Source organism: Kogia breviceps, chromosome 8 (assembly GCF_026419965.1).
Source record: "Kogia breviceps isolate mKogBre1 chromosome 8, mKogBre1 haplotype 1, whole genome shotgun sequence".
Lineage (NCBI taxonomy): Eukaryota > Metazoa > Chordata > Mammalia > Artiodactyla > Physeteridae > Kogia > Kogia breviceps.
In genome coordinates, this window is record NC_081317.1 from 4,828,360 (window position 1) to 4,852,808 (window position 24,449).

The 24,449-nt window shown below is 47.6% G+C and overlaps 1 protein-coding gene across 2 annotated transcripts in view; it reads right to left on the reverse strand.

Annotated features, from left to right (window-relative positions):
- PRRT1B (proline rich transmembrane protein 1B) overlaps positions 1 to 23,213 on the reverse strand; it is a 40,455-nt gene extending 17,242 nt beyond the window's left edge. For both annotated transcript variants that reach the window (XR_010841817.1, XM_059071486.2), the window contains exons 1-4: positions 23,189 to 23,213; positions 22,028 to 22,169; positions 2,004 to 2,464; positions 1,087 to 1,230 (exon numbers count right to left, since the gene is read on the reverse strand). Coding sequence is in view for 1 of the 2 variants with exons in the window: in XM_059071486.2 (XP_058927469.2) it covers positions 1,087 to 1,230; positions 2,004 to 2,464; positions 22,028 to 22,169; positions 23,189 to 23,191 (750 nt within the window). In the remaining variant the exon portion in view is untranslated. The remainder of the gene's footprint in view (positions 1 to 1,086; positions 1,231 to 2,003; positions 2,465 to 22,027; positions 22,170 to 23,188) is intronic.
- Between the last annotated feature and the right edge of the window lie 1,236 nt (positions 23,214 to 24,449).

A 24,449-nucleotide genomic window follows, 5' to 3' on the forward strand; every position in this document is an offset into this window, starting at 1 on the left:
GCAGACGGGACGGCTGACCCCGTGAGGCGTCGGGGGCCTTCCCTGGGCCACGGCTCGTGGAGGAGGAGCGATGGAGGTGGCGGCTGCCGGCTCCTGGGCTCTGGCCACGGGCCTGACCCAGAGCCCCGACCCCCGTCCCATCGCCCACAGTCCTCACAACCACCCTGAGTTTGGTGTCATCGCTGTCCCCGCTTTGAAGAGGAGGAAACGAAGGCTCAGAGGGGTTCAGTGAGCCACCCCAGGGCCCCACAGCCGGTGGTGGAGCCAGAGCTGACAGGCAGGCGGTAGCCTCCGGAGTCCCACCTCTGAGCTGTCCCGAGAGCTCCTTCCCACCCACAGTCCTGTCTGGCTTATGACGCGGGAGCTTGACCGTGGAGGGAGGTCAGGGCTGTCACCGGGTCAGCCTTGAGCAAGAGCCCCTGGGCCTTCCTACTCCGTCTATTAAATGTCCTCACATTGGCATCATGGTAAGTCGCCAAGGTCTAACCTCTTGCCTGGCAATGGTCAGAAACCACGAGGAGGGAGGGACGGAGGAAGAGGAAAGAGTGTTATCGAGATGGCGGGTGGGTGGGTGGATGGACGGATGGACAGGGATAGGTAGCTGGACGAGAAGACAGATGGGTGCATCAATGGGTGAACAGAGGGGCGGACGGATGGATGAAGAGATGGAGGCTAGAGAGATGGTGGACGGATGAGTGGGTAGTGGGTGAACGGACAGACGGGTGGCTAGACGGATGGAGGTGGATGGATAGAAGCGAGTGGAGGGATGGATGGCCGTCTCCCCCCTAATAAACACCAGCCCCCACTGGACGGGCAGTTTCCTGGGCCGCAATCATCCACACCTTCAGCGTGAATTGTTTCAGCTGAACTTTCCAGGGCAGATCTTGAGCGGTAGGGAACAGAGACAGCAGAGGAGAGGGCGAGGACCGCACAGACAGCTGGGCACTGCTTTCCCAATCCCGCCACCCTTCTCGGGGGAAACACCAGGGGCCCGGTTGCTGAGGAAGGGGCTGCGTGGACCACACCTGGGCCCCAGTGGCCGCAGGCTGGGAGGGCTGTACCGAGGACCGCCCCACGCCCACCTACCTCGTGGGAGTAGACGACGGCAATGAGCCCGGTGAGCAGGCAGCAGAAGAGGGTCACCAGCACGGACTGCATCATGTAGTCCTTGGGCAGGGGCCTGTGTTCCACCGCGGCTGGGGCTGGCACACCGGCCACAGGGCTGTTGTACTGTGAGGGCAGAGGCCACGGCGTGGTTAGGGAGCACGCAGCCTGCGACAGCCGTGGACCCGTCACTCCACCCACTGCCAAGCCCCACCCAGTGAGGCTGCGGGTCGCCCAGGGGTCAAGCCCCCCCTTCTGCCTGCTCCCTGGGCACCCCCAGCCTGTCACTCAGCCCCCAGGAGTCTCAGGGCTCTGCCCTCTACAAAGTGCTCAGTCCAGGGTCCAGCCACCAGTGTCTCCATGTCCCCACTGGGTCCTCACCAGGGGGGACCTCGAAGCTCTCCTCCACAGGCAGCCAGTGTTTTTTTTGTTTTGTTTTTTCCTAAAAATCTATCAAGTCATCTCCCGCCAAAGGCCCTGGGGACCCTCACGGTGGATCCCACCTTCCTATCCTCCCCTCCCCACTAAACTGAACCAACCACCGTCATTGCCAGAACACACTGGCCTTGGCCCCCTGCGTGCCTGTGCTGTGCCCTCCTTCTCTCCTCTGCCTCAACTCTCCTATTCATCCCGTTGAACCCAGCTCAAATGCCCCCACTGCTGGGAAGCCTCCCGCTCCCGCCCAATCCCCAAGCTGAAGGGGCCCTTTTCTATTGCGCCCCTGGGCACAGAAGCGTCCCCTGCCAGGTGCTTGTGGTGACCTCTCACCTCCGATGCGCCAAACTCTCCAGCCCAGGGAGGGGCGAGGGGGAGGGGCGAGGGGGAGGGGCGAGGGGGGAGGGGGGAGGGGCGAGGGGGGAGTGAACGGGGAGGGGGGCGGCGCCCGCGGCCTGACTCACCACCGGGAAGGGCGCGAAGAGCGGCTGCGCGGTGGGCGCAGGGAAGAGCGGCGCCGGCGGGGGGTACAGGGCGGAGGCGGAGGGCGCGGGCGGGAAGAGCACTGGCTGCGGGAAGGGCGGCGGGTAGAGCAGGTGCGCGGCCTTGGGGTCGGGCGGCGCGTAGGGCGGGGGCTCGCCCACGAAGCCGATGTTGGGGACCCCACCGGCCGCCGTCTTGGGCGCCTGCCGGGCCTCGCCTGCGGCCTCGGCCTGGTCCTGGGAGGGGGGCGTCGCGGAGGCCTCGGCCGCGGGTTCGGCGGAGGTGCCCTCCGGCGCCGGGGCGCTGCCTCCGTCCACGGCCGCTTCCTCGCTGGGCCCTCCGTCCTCCTCCAGGAGCTGCGGGCGGCGAGGGAGCTGCGGGAGCTCGGGGTGCGCGGTGCTCCCGGCGTCCTCGGGGCTGCCGCCCCCTTTCGCGTCCGCTCCTAGTAAGAAATGGCAGGGGTGGTGATCCCCCAGGAGGCTGCCGGGTCAGGTGGGAGTCCTCCTCCCAAACCGCAGAACACAGCGCCTCCAAGGAGAAAGTCACAATGACCGTGCAGATTCTGACCCCTGGTGAACCCCGCACTCAGGCTTCTCTCCAAGCCGGGCCCTTGAGTCTTTACCCAAAGTGCAGCAATAGGACAAGAAAACCAAGGCTCAGAGAGGTGAGGTGCCTTCCTGGTGATCACACAGCCGGTATATGTGGCCGGCTGAGATGGAAGGCAGGTCTTGCCCACACCTGCCAGCCCCTGGTCCAGAATGCCCCTGCTGGGAGGTGGCCCTGTCCCCACAGTCCTGCTGCCGCAGCCGACTGAACCAGAGAAGAAGCTTCAGCCCAGGGCAGCCCCCTTATAGTCTGTGCTGAGACACCGTCCAGTGGGGGCTGGTCTGAAGAGATTAGCTGAGCCAATCAGGTTCTCGGCTCTGGAGTTGTCGGACCCCAGCCAAGCGAGTGACTTAAAAGAGCCAGGAGGTCACTAAGGGCCAAGTGCCTACTGAGGCAGATAAGGAACTTAAACAGGAATGGGGTGGGGAAGGGGCAGGGAGAGGCCAGGAGCAGTGGGAGGAGAGCAGACACCCCAGCAGCTTGAAGGGCGCTCAGAGGCCCTCAGCTGCCCAGCTGCCTTCCCTCCCTGGTCCTGGCCTCCAACGTCCATACCATAAACTCTGGAGGCACCCCAGCTGGTCCCAGCAAGTCCTGAAGGTCCCCCTGCACCTCCTAAGAGCAGTTCTGACCAGCTGAGCACCTCGAGGCCTCAGGTAGGTCCTGGAGGAACAGCCTGGAAAGGTCCTGGGGCAGACCCCCTGGACCTGGGTGGGCATTCAAGGACCCACAGCAGGGACAGGCAGCCCGTGGCGTGGCTTTGGAGGTTCATTTTCTAAGTGTCTTAAAGGGTTATAGAAGGCAGAGAATTAAGTAAACCAGACATGACAGTGACAGTGCTGGTGAGTGTGGAGGAGCCTTGCTGCAATCCCCCTCCCATCCTTCCCCCCCACCTCCACCTCCCATACAGCTGGTGGGTGGAGTCGGAGGCTAGGGATCCTAAGGGGAGGGATTCCCCAATGGCAAGGAGTACTGAGCCCCTGAGAGCTCCCCACCCACTTCCTCCAGCAGCCAGGGTCTCACTCAGGGCATCTCCTACACACCCATCTGGTGTTCATGCCTCCACACCTCTACCCCTGCTGTTCCCTCTATTTCTCTACCCCTTGAATCTGGACTCAGCCATGTGACTTGCTTTGGCCAATGGATCATTAATAAACATCTTGCACACAGAGGCTTTAAAAACCTACATCTCTCCACATTACCAGGGGCTGGTGAGGGATGAGGAGTTCGTGTTTAATGGGGACAGAGTTTCAGTTTACAATGATGAAAACATTCTGGAGGTGGAGGGTGGTGATTTGTTGCACAACAGCATGAATGTACTCAATGCTCCTGAACTGTATACACTTATAAATGGTTAAAATGGTAAATGTTACATATATTTTACCAGTTTTTTAAAGCCTCTCTCTCCTGCTGATCACTACTAAAAACGCTAGACAAAATACAGAAGAAACTACCCAAAGACGCTGAAAAGTGAACAAGATCAAGCAGATTGTGGAGTGCAGTCAGAACACAGAAGTGACCATAAAGGGGGTGAATTTCCCATTTTTTTCCTCTCATTTCCCTTAAAGCTCAAAGCTCCAGTCACAGAGCCACGTGATAGAGCACCAGAATGAGCAGCTAAAACTCCACTGGAAACTCTGTCATTCTAGCCAGAGGAACCAGGAAAGGGCCCCTGCAGAATGGAAATAGTGGGGAAATCCTAGAGAGGAAGTAGCTTCAGAGGGGGATCCCCTAGTTTTGTATGTGAACTGGGGTGACCAACGTATATCAGCTTGCCCAGGACTTACCCGGGTTTACTACTGAAAATCTCACATCCAGGCAAACCCCTTAGTCCCAGGCAAACTGGAATGGTTAGTCATCTTAGAATGGATCCACCAAGTCTTAGACTCACCCCCAAGCTGCATGTGTAGGGGACAGACCTAGACCAGCATAAGAAAGACTTTAAAAACTGGACCACTAAAAAAGCCAGAAAACGATTAACAAAATGGAATAAGTGCATACCTATCAATTACTTTAAATGTAAATGGACTAAATTCTCCAAAAAACATAGAGTGGCTGAATGGATAAAAAGACAAGATCCATCTATATGCCGTCTACAGGAGATTCACTTCATATGTAAGCACACACACAGACTGAAAAATGAAGGAATAGAAAAACATATTCAATGCAAAAGGAAACCAAAAAGCCTGGGGTAGCTCTACTTATATAACAAAAAGAGACTATAAAACAAAGACTGTAATAAGAGACAAAGAAGAGCATTACAAAATGATAAAGGGGTCAAATCCAACAAGAAGATATAACATTAGTAAATATTTATGCAACCAACATAGGAGCACCTAAACATAAAAGCAAATAATAACAGACCTAAAGAAAGAAATTGACAGCAATACAATAGTGGACTTTAATACCCACCTTACATCAATGGAAAAATCATCCAAACAAAAAAGAAAAAATCAATAAGGAAAGAGCGACCTTAAAGGACATGTTAGATCAGATAAACTCAACAGATATATACAGAATATTGGATTCAAAAGTAACAATACACATTCTCATCAAGTGCACATGGAACATTCTCCAGGATAAATAATGGTAGGCCACAAAGTAAGCTTTATAAATTTAAGAAGATTGAAATCATATCAAGCATCTTTGCCAACCACAGTTGTATGAAACCAGAAATCAATTACAAAAAGAAAACTGGAAAATTCACAAATACGGAGGTTAAACAACATGCTACTGAACAACCAATGCATCAAAGAAGAAATCAAAAGGGAAATTTTAAAAATCACCTTCAGGGACTTCCCTGGTGGCGCAGTGGTTAGGAGTCCATCTGCAAGTGTAGGGGACGTGGGTTCAATGCCTGGTCTGGGAGGATCCCACATGCCACAGAGCAGCTGGGCCCACGCGCCACAACTACTGAGCCCACACGCCACAACTGCTGAAGCCTGAGTGCTTAGAGCCCATGGTCTGCAACAAGAGAAGCCACAAGAGAGAGCCCAGGCACAGCAACGAAGAGTAGCCCCCACTCGCCGCAACTAGAGAAGGCCTGCGCACAGCAACGAAGACCCAGTGCAGCCAAAAAATAAATAAATAAATAAATACCTTCAGACAAATGAAAATGGATAGAACATACCAAAACTTATGCAATGCATCAAAAGCAGTTCTGGGAGGAAAGTTCATAACAATAAATGCCTATACAACATCAGAAATCTCAAAAAAAAACCACTCTATACCTCAAGGAACTAGAAAAAATGAAGCCCAAAGCTAGCAGAAGTTAGGAAATAACAAAGATCAGAGTGGAGATAAATAAAATAGAGATTAAAAAGACAATAGAAAATATTAAAGAAATGAAGAGCTGGTTGTTTGAAAAGATAAACAAAATGGACAAATCTTTAGCTAGACTAAGAAAAAAAGAGAAGATTCAAATAAATAACACAAAAAATGAAAGAGGACACGATACCAATACCACAGAAATAGAAAGGCTCATAAGATACTACGACGAAAAATTACATGACAACAAATTTGCCAACCTAGAAGACATAAATTCCTAGACACATATAATCTGCCAATACTGAATCATAAGAAAGAATATCTGAACAGACTGATTACTAGGAGACTGAATCAGTAATCAAAAACCTCCCAGCAAACAGAAATCCAGGACCAGATGGCTACCAAACATTCAAAGAATTAATACCAATCCTCAAACTCTACCAAAAATGTAGACGAGGCAGAAACACTTCCAAACACATTTTATGAAACCAGCATTTCCTTGATATCAAAACCAGAAAAGGATACAAGAAAATTACAGACCAATATCCCTGATAAACATAGACGTAAAAATCCTCAACAAAAAATATTAGCAAACAAAACTCAACAATACATTAAAAGAGTCATACATCATTATCAAATAGAATTTATTACAGAGACGCAAGGATGATTCAACATCTGCAAAAAAAATCAATGTGGTATACCACATAAACAAAATGAACATACATCATATGATCATCTCAATAGATGTTGATAAAGCATTTGACAATTCAATATCTATATATGATAAAAACACTCAACAAAGTGGGTATAGAGGAAATGTACCTCAACATAATAATAAAGGTCACATACAATAAGCTCACAGCCAATATCATATCAATGGTAAAAAAAAAAAAAAACTGAAAAGCTTTTGCTTTAAGATCAGGAACAGTACAAGGGTGCTCACTCTCACCACTTTTATTCAACAGAGTATTGGACGTCCTAGCCACAGGAATCAGACAAGAAAAAGAAATAGAAGGAATCAAAATTGGAAAAGAAGTAAAACTGTCACTATTTTAGATGACATGATATTATATATAGAAAACCCTAAAAACTCCACCAAAAAACCTTTAGAATTAATAAATGAATTCAGTAAAGTTGCAGACTATGAATTCAATATACACAACTCTGTTGCATTTCTATACACTAATAGCAAATTACAAGAGAAATTAAGAAAATAATCCCATTATCAAATAGAATAAAATACCTATCAAATAGAATACTTGGGAATAAATTTAACCAAGCAGATGAAAGATCTGTACACTGAAAACAATAAGCCCTCAGTGAAAGAAATTGAAGAAGACAAATAAAAGATAGTCTGTGCTCATGGATTGGAAGAATTAATGTTGTTAAAATATCCATACTACCCAAAGCAATCTATAGGTTCAATGCAACTCCTATCAAAATTCCTACAGCATTTCTCACAGAAATAGGAGAAACAATCCTAAAATTTGTATGGAACCACAAAAGACTTCAAATAGCCAAAACAATCTTGAGAAAGAAGAACAAAGCTGGAGGCATCATGCTCCCCAATTTCAAACTATATTACAAAGCTACACTAATCAAAATAGTGTGGTATTGGCATAAAAACAGACACACAGATGAATTTCAAAGAAGAAAAAGCTCAGAAGTAAACCAACATATATATCATGAATTAATTTATGACAAAGGAGCCAAGAATACACAATGGGGAAAGGACAGTCTCTTCAATAAATGGTGTTGGGAAAACTGGACAGCCATATGCAAAAGAATGAAACTGGACCACTATCTTACACCATACCCCCAAATTAACTCAAAATGGTTTAAAGACTTGAGTGTAAGACCTAAAACCATAAAACTCCCAAAAGAAAACATAGGCAGTAAGCTTCTTGACATCAGTCTTGACAATGATTTTTTTTTTATATTTGAAGCCAAAAGCAAAGGCAACAAAAGCAAAAACACACAAGTTGGGATTACATCAAACTAAAAAGTTTCTGCACAGCAAAGGAAACCATCAACAAAATGAATTGGCAACCTACTGAATGGGAGAAAATATTTGCAAATCATGTATTTGACAACAGGGTGATATCCAAAGTATATAAAAAATTCATAAAACTCAATGGCAAAAAATAAACCCACAATTAAAAATTGGGCAGAGGGGTCTTCCCTGGTGGTCCAGCAGTTAAGACTCCACGCTCCCAATGCAGGGGGCCCAGGTTCGATACACGGTCAGGGAACTAGAGCCCACAAGCATGCTGCAACTAAGAGCCTGCATGCTGCAACTAAGATCCCGTGTGCCACAACTAAGACCTGGCGCAGCCAAATAAATAAATAAATTTTTTTAAAAAAACTGGACAGGGCTTCCCTGGTGGCGCAATGGTTGAGAGTCCGCCTGCCGATGCAGGGGACGTGGGTTTGTGCCCCGGTCTGGGAGGATCCCGCATGCCGCGGAGCGGCTGGGCCCGTGAGCCATGACCGCTGAGCCTGCACGTCTGGAGCCTGTGCTCTGCAACAGGAGAGGCCACAGCAGTGAGAGGCCCGCGTACTGCAAAAAAATTAATAAATAAAATAAATAAATAAATAAAAATAAAAACTGGACAGAGGATCTGAGCAGACATTTTTCCAAAAGACATAAGGGGGACCAACAGGTACATGAAGAGATGCTCAATCAGGGAAATGCAAATCAAAACCACAGTGAGATATCACCCCACTCCTGTTACAATGGCTATCATCAAAAAGAAATAACAAGTGTTGGTGAGGAGGTGGAAAAAATGGAACTCTTGTACACTGCTGGTGGGAACATAAACTGGTGCCACCACTATGGAAAACAGTATGGAGATTCCTGAGAAAACTAAAAATAGAACTACTATATGACCCAGCATTTCCACTTCTGGGTATTTATCTGAAGGAAATGAAAACACTAACTCAAAAAGCTATACGCACTCACACGTTCATTGCAGCATTATTTTCAATAGCTAAGACGTGGAAACAACCTGAGTGTCCACCGATGCATGAACAGATAAAGAAAATGGTATATATCTAGACACACACACAATAGAATATTATTCAGCAGAATGAAACCTTGCTATTTGCAACAACAGGGATGGACCTTGAGAGCATTACACTAAGTGAAATACGTCAGACAGAGAAGGACAAATACTGCATGATCTCACTTACATGTGAAATCTGAAAAAAAAAAAAAAAAAAACAACCTGAGTTCATGGATATAGAGAACAGATTGGTGGTTGCCTGAAATGGGGATGGAGGTGGGCAAAATGAGTGAAGGGCGTCAAAAGGTACAAACTCAGTTATAACATAAGTCCTGAGGATGTAGTGTACAGCATGGTGACTATAGTTACTAATACCGTATTGGTTGGGGCTTCGCTGGTGACGCGGTGGATAAGAATTCGCCTGCCAATGCAGGGGACACAGGTTCGATCCCTGGTCCAGGAAGATCCCACATGCCACAGAGCAACTAAACCCATGTGCCACAACTACTGAGCCTACACTCTAGAGCCCGCGAGCCACAACTACAGAGCCTGTGTGCCACAACTACTGAAGCCCACGTGCCTAGAGCCCCTGCTCCACAACAAAGAGAGGCCACAGCAATGTCTCAGCCCACACACTGCAACGAAGAGTAGCCCCCACTCGCCGCAACTAGAGAAAAGCCTGCACGCAGCATCAAAGTCCTAACACAGCCAGAAAACAAAACAAAAAACCTTAAAAGAAAAACACTGTATTGCATATTTGAAAGTAGCTAGAAGAGTGGTTCTTGAAAGTTCTCATCACAAGAAAACAATTTTTCTAACTATTATGGTGATAGATGTTAACTGGACTTATTGTGGTGATCATTACACAATATATACAAATATCAAATCATCACATTGTACACCTGATATTAATGTAATGTTATGGCAATTGTACCTCAATAAAAAAACAAAAAACTGGACCAAGATTGGAAATGCTACTCATAGAAGGTGAAACAACTAGTGATCTGAAACTACCCAGGTTGACTGCCTACTAAAACAAAACATATCAAGACTTTCCAGGGAATTATAACAGGACTGAGAATCTACACAACATAATATTCACAATGTACAGGACACAATCCCAAAATCATTCACCATACAAAGAACTAGGAAAACGTGACCAGTCCTCAAGGGAAAAGACAATCAACATACGTCCACCTGGAGATGACCTAGACGTTGGAATTATCAGAAAAAGCGGCTGTTATAACTAGGCTCCATGAGGAAAGATAAACACACTAGAGAAAAGCTCTCAATAAAGAATTAGAAAGTTTGATGGGAAAAAAAGGAAGCAACTGGAAATTTTCAACTAAAACACATAATACCTGAATTTTTTTAAAATTCACTGATTGGTCTCAATATCAAAATGGAGGTGACAGGGAAAATAAAAGTCAGTGAACTTGAAGAAGCTCCAATCCAACAAACAGAATAAGGGGGGAAAAAAAAAAGAATAGTGCCTCAAGGACCTGTGTGGTAACACAAGAAGGTCTTCACTCCATGTTCCAGTCAAGTCCCAGGACAGATTTTAGGAAAAATATATTTGAACTAATAATGGCAGCTAACTTCCTAAATGTGGTGAAAGACAAATTCATAAAACTCAGAAAATCCAGAACAGGCACTCTGTGGGAGCAAACCACCCAGATACATCATCATAAAACCTCTCAAAACCAAAGATAACAACAAAGCCTTGAAAACAGGCAGAGAAAAATGACACGTAATATACAGGGGGACAACAATTTGAATTTCCACAGATGGTCAAGAGACGACCGAGGTCAGAAGACAGTGGATCAACCCAGAAATCGATATCTAAAGGAAATGTCCTTCAGGGACTTCCCTGGTGGTCCAGTGGTTAAGACTCAGTGCTTCCAGAGCAGGGGCGGGCGGGTTTGATCCCTGGTTGGGGAATTAAGGTACCACATGCCGCGAGGCCAAAAGAAATAAAATAAAACAAAACAGAAAGGAAATGTCCTTCAGGAATAAAGGCATGTATTCATTTTCTATTGCTGTATAACAAATTATCATAAATATAGTGGTTTACAACACCCATCCACCTCACATCCATTATAACGACTACAATCAAAAAACAAAAAATAAAACCCAGAGGCTATGACATGGAGAAATCAGAGCCCTTGTGCACTGTTAGTGGGAATGTAAAACGGTGCAGCCATATGGCAGTTCCACAAAAAATAAAAAATAGAATTTCCATGGAATTATCTGGCAGTCCAGTGGTTAGGACTCAGCCCTTTCACTGCCGTGGCCTGAGTTCAATCCCTGGTCGGGAAACTAAGATCCCACAAGCCTCACAGTGCGGCTAAATAAATAATGTTTTAAATTAATTAATTAATTAAAATAGAATTTCCACGTGATCCAATAATTCCACTTCTGGGTATATACCCAGAAGAACTGAAAGCAGGAGCTTTAAGAGATATTTATACACCCATGTTCATAGCAGCACCATTCACAAAAACTAAAAGGTGGGAGCAACGCAAGTGTCTACCAACAGATGAATGGATAAGCAAAGTGTGGTCTGTCCATACAATGGAATATTATTCAGCCTTTAAAAGGAAGGAAATTATGACAACAAGGAGGAAACTTAAGGACATTACTCTAAGTGAAATAAGCCAGAGACAAAAAGTCAAATATCGTATGATTCCACTGTCTGAGGTCCTTAGAGTAGTCAAACTGAGAGACAGAAAGGGGAACGGTTGGGCTTCCCTGGTGGCGCAGTGGTTGAGAGTCCGCCTGCCAATGCAGGGGACACGGGTTCGTGCCCCGGTCCGGGAAGATCCCACATGCCGCGGAGCAGCTGGGCCCGTGAGCCGTGGCCACTGAGCCTGTGCTCCGCAACAGTGAGAGGCCCACGTACCACCAAAAAAAAAAAAAAAAAAAGAAAGGGGAACGGTGGTTACCAGGAACTGGGATAGCGGCGGGAATGGAGATGTTATTTAATGGGTAGAGAGTTTCAGCTTGGAAAGATGAAAGAAGTTATGGAGATGGACGGTGGTGATGGTTACACAACAATGTAAATGCATTTAGTACCACTGAACCGTACACTTAAAAATTAAGATGATAAATGTTTTGTGTGTGTGTGTTGTGTGTGTGTGTGGTACGCAGGCCTCTCACTGTTGTGGCCTCTCCTGTCGCGGATCACAGGCTGCGGACGCGCAGGCTCAGTGGCCATGGCTCACGGGCCCAGCCGCTCCGCGGCACGTGGGATCCTCCCGGACCGGGGCACAAACCCGCGTCCCCTGCATCGGCAGGCGGACTCTCAACCACTGCGCCACCAGGGAAGCCCAAGATGATAAATCTTATGTGTATTTTACAACAATCTTTTTAATGGGGAAATTTTTTTAATGGGGAAATGCTCATGTACTAACTCACAGTTCTGTAGGTCAGAAGTCCAGGCTGACTCAACTCAGGGTCTTACCAGGCCAGCGTCAAGGTGTCAGTTGGAACGGGCTCGTGCCTGGGGCTCTAAGGAAGAATCTATACGCACGTTCACTCAGGTTGCTGGCAAATCCCAGTCCTGTGGGTCTGAGGTTCGCTGCTCCCAGAGGCCACTTGCTCACTGTCCTTCCCGTGGGACTATTTCGAGCTTTAAAGCCGGGGATGCACATGAGATCCCTCTCATGCTTCAAAATTCCCTGTCTTCCCTTCTCCTACCAGGTAGAGAGAGATTTCTGCTTTTAAAGGGCTCACCTGATTAGGTCAGGCCCACCCAGGAAAAAACTCTGTATTTTAAAATCAACTGACTTGAGACTTTAATAACATCTGTAAAATCCCTTCACAGCAGTACCTATACTAGTGTTTGATTGAATAACTGGGGAAGGGAAACCTGGGTGTCACCTTTAGAGCTCTGCCTACCACAAGTAAAATAAAGTCGTTCTCAGATGAAAGGAAACTAAGAGAATTCCTTGCCAGAGACCTTCTGTTAACAGAAAGGCTAAAAGAAGTTTTTTGGGCTGAAAAGAAATAATACCAGAGGTAAACTTGAAACTTCAGAAATAAAGGAAGAACCACAGATGTATAATTATTGTGATGAATATAAAAGATAATTTTTTCCTCTTAAATCCTCTAATATATGACAGTTGAGGGCCAAAATTGTAACATTTTATGATGAGTTTGCAATGTGTACAGATGTATTATACATGAAAACTATAACACTTATTAAGCTTATAAATGGATGAGGGTAAAGAGACCTCTAAGGTTACAAGGTTCTACATTTTACTGGAAGTGATACAATGCTAACTCTAAGTAGACTATGAAGAGTTAAGTAGGTATTTTAACCCCTAGAGCAACCACTAAAAAAATAACATGAAGCTATACAGCCAAAACACCAAGAAATAAAATGGAATACTAAAAAATATTTAAGTAATACTCAAAAAAGGTAGGGAGTGGGGCATAGCACGGGAGGGGAAGAGGTAGAAACCAGAGGAACAAAACAGAGGCAAAGAGAAAACAGTAATAAAATTATATACTTAAATGCAACCATATCAATAATTACTTTAAATGTTGATGGTCTAAACTTTCCAGTTAAAATGCAGAGGTTGACATAATGAATAAAAACCAAGACTTACAAGCAACCTACAATAGATAAACTTTAAATATAAAGCCACAGAGAGCTGAAAGTAAATGGGTGGAAAAAGATATGCCAAATAAACAGTAAGCAAAAAAGGCTGGAGTGGCTCTTTTAGTATCAGATAAAATAGGCAAAGCCTAGGTGCCTAGAGCCCGTGCCCCACAGCAAGAGAAGGCACCGCAATGAGAAGCCCGCGCACCGCAACTTAGAGCAGCCCCCGCTCGCCGCAGCTAGAGAAAGCCCGCGCGCAGCAACGAAGACCCAACGCAGCCAAAAAAGAAAAAAAAAGTCAAGTTAAAGAAGATGTGATATATATATGTATGTGTATATATATGTATGTATGTGTAATACACACACACACACACACAAAATGGAATACTGCTCAGCAAAAAAGACAGAATGAAATAATGCCGTGTGCTGCAACATGTATGGGCCTGGAGATCATCATAGTAAGTGAAGTAAGTCAGAGAAAGACAAATACCAGATGATATCTCTTATACGCAGAATCTAAAATACGATACAAAGGAACTTATTTACAAAACAGACACAGACACAGACATAGAAAACAAACACGGTTACCAAAGGGGAAAGGGGAGAGGGAGGGATAAATAAGGAGTATGGGATTAGCAGATACACACTGTACTACTGTATGTAAGAGAGATCAACAAGGTCCTACTGTACAGCACAGGGAACTATACTCAATATCTTGTAATAACCTATAATTGTAACTAACACAACATTGTAATTTAACTATACTTCAATTTTTTTTAATGGCTTAAAAAATTTAAAAACAGTCCAATGGTTAGGACTCCGTGCTTTCACTGCCGAGGGCGCGCGTTGGATCCCTCGTTGGGGAACTAAGATCCCACAAGCCGCACAGCCAAAAAGTACAAATTTCCAGTTATAAGATAAAATTATAATTATAAAACTATTTCCAGTTATAAGATGAGTACCAGGGATGTAATGTACAACACGATAAATTAGCACTGCTGAATGTTATGTATGAAAGTTGTTAAGGGGATCCTGGGAGTTCTCATCACAAGGAAACAAATATCTGGGGAGTTCCCTGCCAAGGACACGGATTTGATCCCTGGCTGGGAAACTAAGATCCCGCAACCTGCACAGCACAGAAAAAAAATAAAGGTTTAAAAAAATAAACAAAAAACTCTTTAAAGGATGAAAGAGCATTTCAGGTAGGAAGGATTTGGGGCTGACCACGTAATTCTCGATTCCAAGCAGGTGAACAAATATGTTATGTATGATGGTGTGAGGAATGGAGAAATTAGCGGGGAAGACTTGTTTTTCCTTAAAATTCTTCTTAAAATGGACATGTGAGAATAGAGTAAATGTTCTCAGTGATTGTAACTATTTGAAGATTTCCAGAAGGTATAATTCTAACCTTTCAAATATGACATAGATTATCGAAGTTCAATAAGAATTAGCATAAAATATTAGCATTATCGTAATACTAAGAGGATGAAACACAGGACAGAGTATAATAAATTCATGTAATCCTTTTGAAATAACTGTAAAGAAGTTAAGGAAAGTTTTCTGTCTAAACAAAGTTTTCTAGCTGTTGTAAAGCACTAAATTCACTTTAAAAATATTAACCATACATGCTTATTAAAATAAATGCTTGGCTTTTAAAAAAAATAAATAAAAAGGACATTCTTTAAAAAACAAAACAAAATTGGAGGACTTTACCTGATTTCAAGACTTCCTATAAATCTACAATAAACGAGGCAGTTCATATTAATGAAATGATAGACACACACATCAGTGTAGCACAAAACAGACACATATCTATTTGGTCAGTTGATTTTTGCCAAATGGGGAAAGGAAAGTTTTTTTTAATAATTGGTGTAAGAGCAACTGGCTATCTTTTTTGCCTCTCCCGTTGCAGAGCACAGGCTCCGGACGCGCAGGCTCAGCGGCCATGGCACACAGGCCCAGCCGCTCCGCGGCACGTGGGATCTTCCCGGACCGGGGCACGAACCCATGTCCCCTGCATCGGCAGGCGGACTCCCAACCACTGCGCCACCAGGGAAGCCCCAACTGTCTTTGTGGGAAAAAAGTGAATATTGACTCTTTCCTCACAACATACACAGAAATTAACTAAAATACATCATAAACCCAAATGTAACACCTAAAACTATAAAACTTCTGGAAAAAATATAGGAGAATATCTTTGTGACCTTAGACTAGATAAATAAATACTACGTATGACACCAAAAGCATGATCCATAAGAGAAAAAAATGCATATATTGGACTTCAAAATAAAAAACTTTCTTCAAAGGACATCACTAAGAAATACAAAGTCACATCACAGAGTGGGAGAAAATATAACACAGATACCAGACAAAGGAGTTGTATCAACACTGTATAAAGAACTCGTAAACTCAATAAGTCAAATATCCCAATAAGTGGACAAAATATGTGTCTACTTCACCAAAGTAGACACTTAAATGGTCAATAAGCACATAAAAAGATGCTACATGTTTTTAGTCATCAGAAATGCCATCAAAATTAGAAATACCAATTAAAACGAGATATCACTACACATCCATTCGAACGGCTAAAATTAAAAACAAAACCAACCAACCTAACCTTAGCAAGCTTTGGTAAGTACGTAAAAGAATGGAAGCAGGAAACAAACACTGCAAGTAGGAAAATAAAATAGTTAAACCACTTTGGGAAACAGTTTGAAAATTTCTTAAGAAGTTAAACATACATACATCATAAGATTCAGCTATTCCACTCCTAGGTGTTTACTCAAGGGAAATAAAAATATATAACCACACAAACGTGTATAGAAACTCTGTTTGCAGTAGACCCAAACTGGAAACAACCCAAAAAGTCCACAACCAGATGAATGGATAAAGCAATTGTGCTGTATCCATACACTGGAATACGTCTGCAGAAGCAGCTCCATGATCCCTGCCTCCTGACATGTAATTCTCTCCCCTTGAGTGTCCCGGACTGCATGACTTTTTTACCGCGTGACTTTTCTTTTTTTGGCCATGTTGCTCGGCTTGTGGGATCTCAGTTCCCCGACCAGGGATCGAACCTGCAACCCTGGCCGAGAGAGCACAGAGTCCTAACACTGGACCCCCAGGGAATTCCCTGCATGACTTCTAATGAAGAGATTATGGCAGTAGATATGGGGTCACTTCTGAGATTAGGTGCTTTTATTTTTAATATTTTATTTATTTATTCGTTTATTTATTTATTTTGGCTTCACCGGGTCTCAGTTGCTGCATGTGGGATCTAGTTCCCCAACCAGGGATCGAACCCAGGCCCCCTGCGTTGGGAGTGTGGAGGCTTACCCACTGCACCACCAGGGAAGTCCCAAGATTGGTTTTAAAAAGGTCATGGCTTCTTGTCAATTGCTCTCTCTTTGTCTCTGGCAACTCCAGGAGGAAGTGATCCATGGTGGGAAGGGCCCACGTGATGCAACAGGCCACTGAGGCCCTAAGCCAACAACCGCGTGAGTGCCTTTGCAGGCAGCCCCTTCAGCCTCTGCTGAGTCTTGAGGTGACTGCATCCCTCCTGATGACTTGGCTACAACTTCAGGAGAAACTCAAGCCACAGGCACCCAGCCCAGCCACACCAGGCTGTGCAGTAATAAATGGGGGCTGTTTAAAACCTGAGTGTTGAGGGTACAGATCTTCCTGAACTCACGATGGGGTTACCTCCTGAGAAACCCATCAAAAGTTGAAAATATCGGGCTTTCCTCGTGGCGCAGTGGTTAAGAATCCGCCTGCCAATGCAGAGGACACGGGTTCGAGCCCCGGTCCGGGAGGATCCCACATGCTGTGGAGCAACTAAGCCCGTGCGCCACAACTACTGAGCCTGCGCTCTAGAGGCCGCGAGCCACAACTACTGAGCCCTCGTGCCACAACTAATGAAGCCCAGACGCCTAGAGCCCGTGCTCCGCAACAAGAGAAGCCACCGCAATGAGAAGCCCGCGCACCACAACGGAGAGTAGCCCCCGCTCGCCACAACTAGAGAAAGCCTGCACGCAGCAATGAAGACCCAACGCAGCCAAAAAAAATAAATAATAATTTTTTTTTAAGTTGAAAATATCGTAAGTCAAAAATAGCATTTAGTACACCTGACCTCTGGAACATCGTAGCTTTGCCCAGCCTACCTTAAACTATAGTTGGGCAAAATCATCTAACACCAAGCCTATTTGATACTAGAGTGTTGAGTACCTCATGTCATTTGTTGAGCACTGTACTGCAAATGAAAAACAGAATGACCGAATGGGTACAGAATGTATCAGTTGTTTACCCTCGTGATCTCGTGGCTGACCGTGAACAGAGGCCCTGCCACTCCCAGCATCAAGCCACTGCACGTCACCAGTGCAGGAAAAATCAAAACTCAAAACAGAAAATAGGGTTTCTACCGAATGCACTTCACCTTCGCACCACTGTCAAGTCGAAAAATCAGAAGTTGAACCATCGTAAGTTGGGGACCATCTATAATTTTTTTAAGTCACAAGTACTCAGCAGTGAAAAGGAATGAACTGTGGATATGCACAGCAGCCCACATGGATGGATCACTAAATCTAGACTGAGGAAAAGCAGCCAGTCCAAAAGAGTCCAGGCTATATGATCTCACGTATATAAAGTCCTAGAACACGCCTTCTTAGATGGACAGGAAGCCATTCCATAGTTACAGGGAGGGATTACCAAGAGCACCAGGAAACTTTTGGGGGCGATGAGTCTTATTTTGATGTAGTGATGGCTTGAAAGACGCGTAATACGTCAAAACTGATCAAAGTGTACACTTTAAATTGTACCCCAAATAAAGTTAAAACATTCTTTAAAAGAAAAAATATTTTAAGACACTTGCACACTGGGGCTAGCTCCCTCCCACTTCTAGGAATCCTTCTGTCACTGCAGTGAGGGAGGGAGCCCTCTGGATCGGCTTACCAATCCCCAGACCACCCAGCCCCACTGAGCTCGCCCCGACCTGCAAAATCATGAGAAATAATAAATGTCTGTTGTTTTAGGCCACTCCGTTTGCGGTTGCTTTGCTCCGCAACAAAAGCCAACTGATAACTGACACAGAAGGTTTCCTTTGGGAGTGTTAGGAGTGAGTGGAGGAGGCAAAGGTGGAATAAAGGGAGACACAGCAGTGGCCAGAGCGCTATGGACAAGCGGACGGACCTGGGCGGTACGGAGGCGGTGCACCAGGCCTGGCAGCATCAGGGTGGAGGAGGGGAAGGGAGCCGACAAGAGCAACAGGGCAGATCAGATCTCTCCTCTCCCCGCTCAGTGCCCAGGGCAGAGCTGGCCTGGGGGATATGGGATGAGGTTCTTTTTTTTTTTTTTTGGCCATGCCACGCAGCACGCAGGATCTTAGTTCCCCGACCGGGGATCGAACCCGGGGCTCCAGCGGTGAAGGGACCAAGTCCTAACCACTGGACCACCAGGGAAGTCCCTGGGCTGAGGTTCTGGGTCCTGATCAGGAGCTGGAGTTCAGGGGCCAGACTGCCCGGGCTCCTTCCTTTCCCTGTGCCCTCTCAGTCTCCTCGTCCTTACAATGGGGACGCCACCACGTCTCGGGGTTACTGCGGGGGTGAAATGAGTGTATGCGTGGACAGTGCTTGGGTGCTCCAATAACCCTGGCTACCGTGTCTGAGGTTAGGAAGCGGCTGGGAGATGGGAAACTGGAAGGGCGTTCCGGCCAGTTTGGGGAATCGGTAAGAAGTGGGGGAAATCAAAGCCAACGAGGAATGAGATCACACGTAACGTCAGCAAGGTTTGTGACTTCTGAGTCTGATCCAGAGAGCTGGGCTCTTCCAAGAGGACCTCCGTGGGGGGCTTCAGGGTTGCTGATCTATTGGCGGGTGGGTGTGGCCTAAATATCCCTGTGGGAGACACCAGGGCAGCTCCCAACCTCACCGACCCAGCCAAGGGCTGGAGTTTTCAAATAAGGCAACAAGAACAAAAGGAACATTGTGGGGAAAATGAGAAGTTGTGTTCTCCGTCTACGCTAGAGGGCCTTCCTCTAAGCCCCGGGGCCACCGGCTGACCTACTTATGAAGCTCTCAGCCAAAATCCACCACCCTTGGTACACAAAGCCCCCAAACCACCCTCTGAATATGCAGCTAGGCTGACGCACCCAGCCGCCAGCCATTCAGTCCCACAAGTTTCCACTGGGCGACTCCTGTGGACTCGTGTTCTAGGCTCAGAAATACAATTCTGGACGGACCGAGAGATGATCATACTTAGTGAAGTCAGTCAGACAGAGAAAGACAAATATCATATGATATCACTTATAGGTGGAATCTAAAAAACTGATACAAATGAACTTATTTACAAGACAGTAACAGACTCATAGACATAGAAAACAAATTTATGGTTACCAAAGGGGAATGGGATGGAGGATAAATTAGGAGCTCGGGATTAACAGCTACAAACTACTATATATAAAATAGATAAACAACAAGGACCTACTGTAGAGCACAGGGAACTATATTCAATATCTTATAATAACCTATAATGGAAAAGAATCTGAAAAAGAATATTGTACACCTGAAACTAACACAAGACTGGAAATCAACTATACTTCAAATCAACTATACTTAAAAAAGAAAAAAAAAAAAGAATTCTCTACACAAACCCCACAAAAATACCATGATTTCAGCAGGGTCAGGTGCCTGTGGGGGTTGCTAAGTGGATGAAGCTTTGCCACTAAGATGTCCAAGTGAATAGCAGTGACAGTGATCAGAACTGCAGCTACCATTTTTAAGCATTTATCGGGTGCCAGGCCCTGAGGAACAGACATGACATCTGCATTAACCCTGAGCCAGCTTTGCCACCCCGTGAACGCTGGCTCTGCGACCTTAGAGACAAACTCTCCAGGTCTCCCTTTCCTCATCTGTAAATGAGGATAATAATAGTAACGATCATTTTAAAATAATAACAGAGACCTCCCTGGTGGCGCGGTGGTTAAGAATCCGCCTGCTAATGCAGGGGACACGGGTTCGAGCCCTGGTCCGGGAAGATCCCACGTGCCGCGGAGCAACTAAGCCCGTGCGCCACAACTACTGAGCCTGCGCCCTAGAGCCCGCGAGCCACAACTACTGAGCCTGCGCCCTAGAGCCCGCGAGCCACAACTACTGAAGCCCGCGCGCCTAGAGCCCGTGCTCCGCAGCAAGAGAAGCCAGCGCAGTGAGAAGTCCGTGCCCCGCAACGAAGAGGAGCCCCCGCTCTAGCGAAAGCCCGCGCGCAGCAACGAAGACCCAAGGCAGCCAAAAATAAATTAATTAATTAAAATAAGATAATAAAAATAGTAACAGTGGACACATGCTCAGGCTCTGTTCTGAGAGCTTCCTTACAGTAGCTCAGGTCAGCCTCAGGTGTGTCTTATTATCCCGTTTCACAGGTGAGAGAACTGAGGCTCCCAGCAGGTAACCTGAGCCTAGGAGGCGCTCCCTCGGAGGCTGGCACGGGAGTGCCCCGGGGAGACGCCGAGCCCCTGCCCCAGTTATCATAACAAAACCCGCAGCTACCCGGGCCGCCTGGGTGAATACCCGGCCCGATGACGCGGAGATAGGGCTGCAGAATAAATAAATTTGCTGGCGGGGCTGCCCGGCCGTGGCCTCGGGTTCTCGGGTTCTCGACACCCGAGCCTCGGCGGGACATTCCAGACGGAAAGGGGGGCCGGGAGCTTGGTGGGAGGTGCTCGAGGGCCCGGGGTGCTGGCGGCAGATGAAGTCAGGCGGGGCCGGTCCCCACTCGCAGCAGCCACCCCTCGGGAGCCCCTTACAGAAGAAATCTAGGTGCGCCCCGCCCCAGGTTCGTGGGGGCGGGGGGTCAGGCGGACTCCGCCCCGCCTGCCGCCCCGGGTCCCGCCGCCCCGCCACCACCACCACCCCCTGCCCGGCCAGCCCGGGACTCCCGCGGGCAAGGCCGGGGTCTCGGTTCACCGCCCCCCGCCCCGCCCGGGGCTGGCTGCGCCGCGGGCCGCCGGAGTTGCCGGGCTGAGCCTCCCCGCGCCCCGCACCCCGTCTGCCCAGCTACCGAGCACGCCCCCCGCCCCCGCCCCGCCTCTCTCGGTCCCCGATTCAGTCTGCGGGGTCTCCTGCCAGCTCTTCCCGGCTCTCTCCCCCTCCCTGGTCCTGTCTCTGCCCCCCTTGCCAGGGTGGCCCCCTTCCCCGCCCCAAGGACTGCATGCAGCCTAGCCCGTTCACCACCTTTGTCCGGTGAACAGTCATTAGAGGAAGGACGGCGCGTGGGGGAGGGAGGGGAACGTGCCCCCCACATCGCCACTGCCGGGCACCCGCTGCCCGCCCGAGGGCTGCCCCTCCCCGGCGGAGGGGGCTGCGGCCAAGGTGCCCGAGCTCCCCGCAGCGGCCTCCGGGCCCCTCAGTTCCGGGTGGGAGGGAGAGGCGTCCCAGGGCGCGCCAGCCTCGGGGCCCGGGACCGAGGGACGGGGTCGCCCTCGCCTTGCCCGGGAGACGGGACCCCCGGGAGCGCGCACCGGGCCCGCCGCCCTTACCTGCGTCCATGGCGAGACCAGCTGGGCTGCACGCCTCCCGCGCCCGGCGCCTCCCGCCGCCGCCGTCGGGCCCGGCTCCGCTTTCGCGGGCGGCTCGGGTTTCCTGGTTCCAGCAGCGCGGCCGGTTAATCATTGACTCTGCCTGGATTGCCCGCGGCTGTGTCAACAGGCGGCTCCACGCGCGCCCCGGCGCTGAGGCCCGAACCTGCGGGCGCCCGCCAGCCTGGCCGCCTCGGCAGGACCCGCGCCCGGCGGCCCCCCGGGGAGGAAGCCGAGCTGGAGGCGGGTGGGAGGAGGGGAGCAGCCCAGGCCCAACTGGGAAAGGGCAGGGGGAGACTGGGGCAAGCCGGAGAGCACGGCTGGATGCATTTGTGGCCAGAAGAGGCCTTGGGGATCCGAGTTGCCGGATCCTCCCTTTTGCCCAGCAAGAGAAGCCAGAAATACAGATTGTCATATGAAATCTCCTGGGTTTTAAAACAATGTGTGTGAGACTTCTATTCCCTGAAACTTACCAGACTGGAGAACTCAAAGCAGGTCTCACTCCAAACACCGAGAAATGCCAGACTACATAGGCAAGCCAGACGGCAATTTAAATTCATGGCTGAGTTCCCAAGATAGTAAGGGAGGTCCCCAGGGACCAAGGAAGAGCGGACACCGACACAGCCTGGAGGGGATGGAGGCGGGTGCCGTCTGTGCATTGTGGTGGGTTAGTGGTCTCTGAAGCTGTTCTAGCCTTAAGTTTTACTCCCAGATGTGGACAGGAGATGAAACCTTGGGTCTGTGAAGCAGGGAACTGGGATGGAGAGCGATGAACTCAAAATAAAATCTGCTCACGGAGGAGACAAGGAAGCTGCTCTGACCCAGACTGGGTTCTGGATGAGGAAACAAAGTCTCCCTGGGAATTGTCACCATAGGCCTGTTCCTCACCTGCGTCTGGGGTTCAAGTTCAGCCCGTTGTTGTGGTCCAGAAACCCCGACTTTAAAAATTGACATTAAAAAAAAAAAAAAAGTGGCTCCAGGAAAGAGCGCTGGGATTTCTCCCAAGCAAAACTGCTCTGGTGGGACAACCCCCGTCCAAGACGACAAGATTCCCACAGAAAAAGCGCCCCTAAACATAAGTGCACAACCCCCAAAGGCAAAACGCACAGGCAAACAACCTACCATGAGAGACAGTCTCCAGACAAGAAAGCAGGACATGATTCTGGGGCAATCAGGATGCAACTGGGAAAGCAGAAACCACCTGGAGTATTTAAAAGAAACGGGACCTTAATGCAGGGAGCTGGCTTTGGTGATGATGGAAGAGGCAAAAGCTAACCCGGAGAGAGTGAAACAACCCAAAGCTTAGCCTGAGGAGGAGGAGAAGGTTACACACCGCGGGCAGCAGCGTGGAAGGGGGCCCCCCTGGGTGGGTGCAGGCAACAAGGGGGTGCCTTGTTTGAAGACAGTAATAAAACTGGCTAAAAGCTGCTCTGCTTTTAATCACCACGGGACAGTAATTCTAAACAACGTCAGTAACAAAATACTCCTACCTGAAAAGAATATTTTGTTGGTCTCAGTTCTAAAACAATTGCTGCGGTGCTCATTTCCTGTGCTCACACAAAGCCAGCAGTCAGGATTTCATCCTTATGGCAGAACATTGGAAGAATTCTCTCCTGGGATTATGACCAGCCCCAGAGAAAAGACCAACAGACGTACAGAAATATCAGGGTTTCCTCAATGAATGTACCCAGCCAAACAAACCTCACCCACGCACTCAGAACTTCTAACCATCTTTGGAGTCCCCTGCTCTAAAATATCAACAGGGACAGGGGTCATCCACCTTAGATGGGAAGAAAAAAATCTCATTGAAAGAGACAGAAATAAACAAATTGGAAAAGTAACCAGGAGGAAACGGAGGTGATGCAGGTATTTTGAAGCTCTGGTGTTGTTTATCCCTTCCAAGAATCCATAAATTCAATCACACGAGAGAAAACCTCAGACAAGCCACAGCTGGGGGGGGCTCAAGATGCTTTGCATCTTGATGTCTTTACTTTTCATGGTTAGAATTTTCATTTGGTTCTTTTAAAATCTGCATGTTTTTCATAATGTCTTTTCTGTGGTGATTGATGCACTCTATTCCATGTGCTTTCTCTTCAAATGGTTTTTAAAACTTTTTCTTGGAAAATTTCAAGCTCAGAGACAAGTTGCAAGAATGGGACAAATGAGCCAACAATGCCTTTTCCAGCGCATTTTTTTGCCAGGACAGAATCCAGTCCAGGATTATGTGTTGCATTTAGTTGCCATGTTTTCAAACACTTTTATAGACCTGGTTCCTTTTGAAATCACTGTAGTTTCTTAGATGCAATTCAGCCCATTTGCCACACCTGCTGACTGCTGCACGGGACGGGGGTTTCCTCGTGGCCTTCAGCAGCAGCATGATTTC